The sequence below is a fragment of the Nicotiana attenuata genome, unplaced genomic scaffold, assembly GCF_001879085.1.
Source record: "Nicotiana attenuata strain UT unplaced genomic scaffold, NIATTr2, whole genome shotgun sequence".
NCBI lineage: Eukaryota > Viridiplantae > Streptophyta > Magnoliopsida > Solanales > Solanaceae > Nicotiana > Nicotiana attenuata.
The window spans coordinates 69,786-73,329 of NW_017671449.1; the positions used below are offsets into that span (position 1 = coordinate 69,786).

At 35.8% G+C, this 3,544-nt stretch overlaps 1 protein-coding gene across 1 annotated transcript; it reads right to left on the reverse strand.

Moving 5' to 3' along the window:
• Positions 1–347: 347 nt before the first annotated feature.
• Positions 348–3,440, reverse strand: LOC109208359 (protein SHOOT GRAVITROPISM 5-like). Its single transcript, XM_019371462.1, has 3 exons — positions 2,988–3,440; positions 2,289–2,688; positions 348–1,343 (listed from the first exon to the last, which is right to left on the reverse strand). Exons 1-3 carry the CDS (start codon positions 3,085–3,087, stop codon positions 563–565), a joined length of 1,281 nt encoding a protein of 426 aa, XP_019227007.1. The 5' UTR covers positions 3,088–3,440; the 3' UTR covers positions 348–562.
• Between the last annotated feature and the right edge of the window lie 104 nt (positions 3,441–3,544).

Genomic DNA, 3,544 nt, shown 5'->3' on the forward strand with positions numbered 1-3,544 from the left:
GGAGGGGAAAAGGACTATTATCTGATTCCCTTCTTTCTTTCTCTTTCTCTTCTTGCTTTTTTCTGTTTTTCAAATTTTAAGCCATTATTTTATTGGCAGTACATTTCTTTATTGCCTGGACCTACTGGGGTCACCACCATTTTTCTGACCACCTCAGCCAACAAAGATCTTCAAATAGTCCAAACGCAAAATCTAACACTACCAAATGTTGAGAGGGTAGACCAGATAATATAATTTAGTTCTCTCTTTTTTCTGTTTCTTTATTTTATTTTTTTTAGGAAAAAAGAAGAATACTACAGCTCACTATATTGATGACTACCAGTAGTAGAATCAAGAACCCCTGCAAATCTTGATACCGAGAAATCTCACATTATTGCCTTGCTGAAAAACACCATTATGACAGTCATCGTGCAAGAATTAAATAAACAAATAACACCCAATATCCCCTCATTAACTATTCTTAATACCACTCTCACTACACTTCTAGGTATAATCATATAAGCAAGAAACCCCAAAAAAAAAAAAAAAAAAATACAATAGAGCTAGAGGTAGTGTTGAGGAACTAACGTTGAGAAAGTTTGAGATGATTGGCATGGTTGATATTCTTGCCAACTTCATGATGTCCTTCTGTTAAAGCCGAAGAAATATAACTCAATGTTAACGAATTATTCCCATCTGAAGGAGGAGCTTGAAATTTCTGTTTGCATGAATGGCAAGTTATTTGCGAGAGAGTAGAGTTTATTTGCTTGATAGCTTGTTGTTTCAAAGCATTAGCCTTGTCTAACTCGGCTTGTGCTTGTTGCCTAATTCTCTTAGCATTAGCAAATTCCTTCTCGGCTAACTCAATTTGCCTCTTCGCTTGTTGCCTTGCTTCTTCAGCATATGCTTTTTCTGCCATTGCTAGTTTTAACTGCTCCCTCGCTTCATCTTTAAGCTTTAAAGCATCCAATGCAGTAGCATTTTCTGACGACTCGTTTCTCTCGTTGAAATCTGAGGAACCAATGGAGAGTTGGAGATTATAAGTTGAGTGATCTTCGTTTGGTTTAGAGGATACCGAGACATCAAATGGGCTAGATGAAGATGTAGTAGTAGTCAAGAGCTGGAGCTCTAAATTGTGTTGCTTTGTAGAATTCTTGATTATGCTTTGATTAGCATTATGAGTAGTGGACGACAGATTTTTGAGCAAAGTACTTGGCCATGGTGTTGTGCTGAGATTTGTGTCACTTGAAGGGCTAGGACTTGAAGCTGTGCGAGAAAGACAATTAGATGGATGTAAAGATTGTGATTCTGATCGGAGTCTTCCCATGCTACAAGCATCTTGGTGTTCAATGAAGCTCTCCACCCTAATATAAAAGAGAGGAATATAAGTAATCATTTTTGGTCATGCAAATTATTACTACTACTTGTTTGAATAAAAGTAAAGTAGTAATGATTTTGGGTGTAATGGAAAAAGTAAAAAAAGGACAACTTCATCAAATGCTGAAAATGCTCAGCTTATCATTGATGAATATGGGAACAAAAGTAAGAAAAATGAAAAGCAGACCTAAGCTTAGTAAAATTACAGGAACTATATCTGAAGATGGTGTTCATAAATACACATTTAACATACGATAAGACGAACCTGTAAAAAAGTGTAAAAGAAGAAGAAAAAGAGGGGAAAAAACAGCTGAATTAATAATTTAACTTTCTCATTCTTCTTAATTAATTAGCAAGCAGAATGTTTTTTTTGGGAAGTCAATTTCATTCCTCTCGGAAACATAGAATAATGAAAAAGAGTATGAATGCCAAACCACGTTGATTAGCTGAACAAAAAGGATTGAGATGCTTAATTTTTTTATATATAAAAAATTAATTAAAGCATCAAGAAAGACCTACAAAACACGATTTTTTTTGAGATTGTAGTTAATAACCGTCCATAAAACAGTTTAAAAGTATAAAATAAAGTAATATAGCAGCTATCAGGCGAAGGAAACCGCTTTCTAATTTTGCGGACACTGTTTCTTTTCCTTCTTTTCCAAAAGCCTAAACAGCCGTTACAAAATCAAAAAAATCCGAAAACCCTCAAAAAAGAAATATACTAGTTTTGTTTTTGACCAAGAAATGACAGTCGTACTACTCATCCGTAGATTTCAAGAATCTCTTTTTAATAAAACGAGCTGAATATATACAGTAGTACTGTCCAAGAAGATAGAGCCACCATCTCGAGAATACCGTTTGAAAAGAATAAAACAAGTAGTAGTAGTAGTACTAAAGTAATGTAGTAGTAGTAGAAGAAGAAATTAATTAACCTTGAGAAAACGCGACCACAATCACAAGAATGACCACGAGTGCCACAAGTTTTAAGATGAGCTTTGTAATCAGACTGAACAGCATATCCTTTTGAGCATTTTTCACAGACCCATTGCTTATGATTGCTGTGTTTTCTACGGAAATGCTTTTTAATACCGACGAGATCGCCTAAAGCATGACAAGGATCATGGTGTAGACAAGTGGGTTCTGGGCATACGAAAACGCGCTTTCTAACAATTGGGGTTTCTCTTTTGAGCAATTTCCATGGCACCTTATGCCTTCTTCTATGCATCTGTAAGTTTTGATCCCTTTGAAATCCTTGGTTGCAGATCTCGCATACGTATCGATCCGATTCTAGTAATGTTTTTGGTGAGAGCGATACCACTTCTGCATCCGGATCTAGTGGCAATTTCATTGCATAAATAAAAACAAACACATTAGCTTATTTTGCCTGATCAAATAAAACAACAAAATGGCATCCGCGTCCATATAACAGGTGTGAGTTCAATTCTACAACAACAACATACCCAGTATTAACCCACACCCGTGTGCGTACGCGGACCTTACCCTTACCTTGTGAGGATAGAGAGGTTGTTTTCCATATACTCTCGACTGGGAGTGTGAGTTCAATTCTCACTATCTCAAATTTGGAAAGAAATAAAAATGGAAAGGCGTCATATTCATTGAATTTTGCATACCTGGGGTTCCTGCGGGTCTTCTTTTTCTTCTATTAGCATTGTTTCCATTTTCTGAGGAAGTAAACGGGTCGGATGAAGAAGATGGATTATTGCTTAACATGACTGATAGATTTTAGCTTACTATTTCTGAATTTGGAAGTCGGAATTCAGTAAAAAAAAAAAATCTTAGGTTTTAGGCTGGGAAAAAAACGAAGAACAAGGAGAAAAGGTTAAGAACATGATAAACTATGGAGAAAAGAGAGATGGGGTTGGGTTATGAGAAGAGGAGAAGAAGAAGATACAGCTAACAACATGAGGGAAAATAATAAAAAGGCTCTTTTTCTTCTTTGCTTTCTCTCTTTCGGTTATCATCAGCCTTTCTTTTAGCTTTTCAACTTTCAGCTTTTCATCAGCTTTCTCTCCTAACCTTTGCCCTTTACCTTTGCCAGATATTGTTGAAGAGTCACCCCCCTTAATAAACTTCAAGGTTAGGTTCGGCACAAAAATTAAAAGCCTTTTTTCTTTTTCTCTCTTTTTTAATTTTCAATTTTGGTAGAGGTGTGAGGGGTATTTTTTTT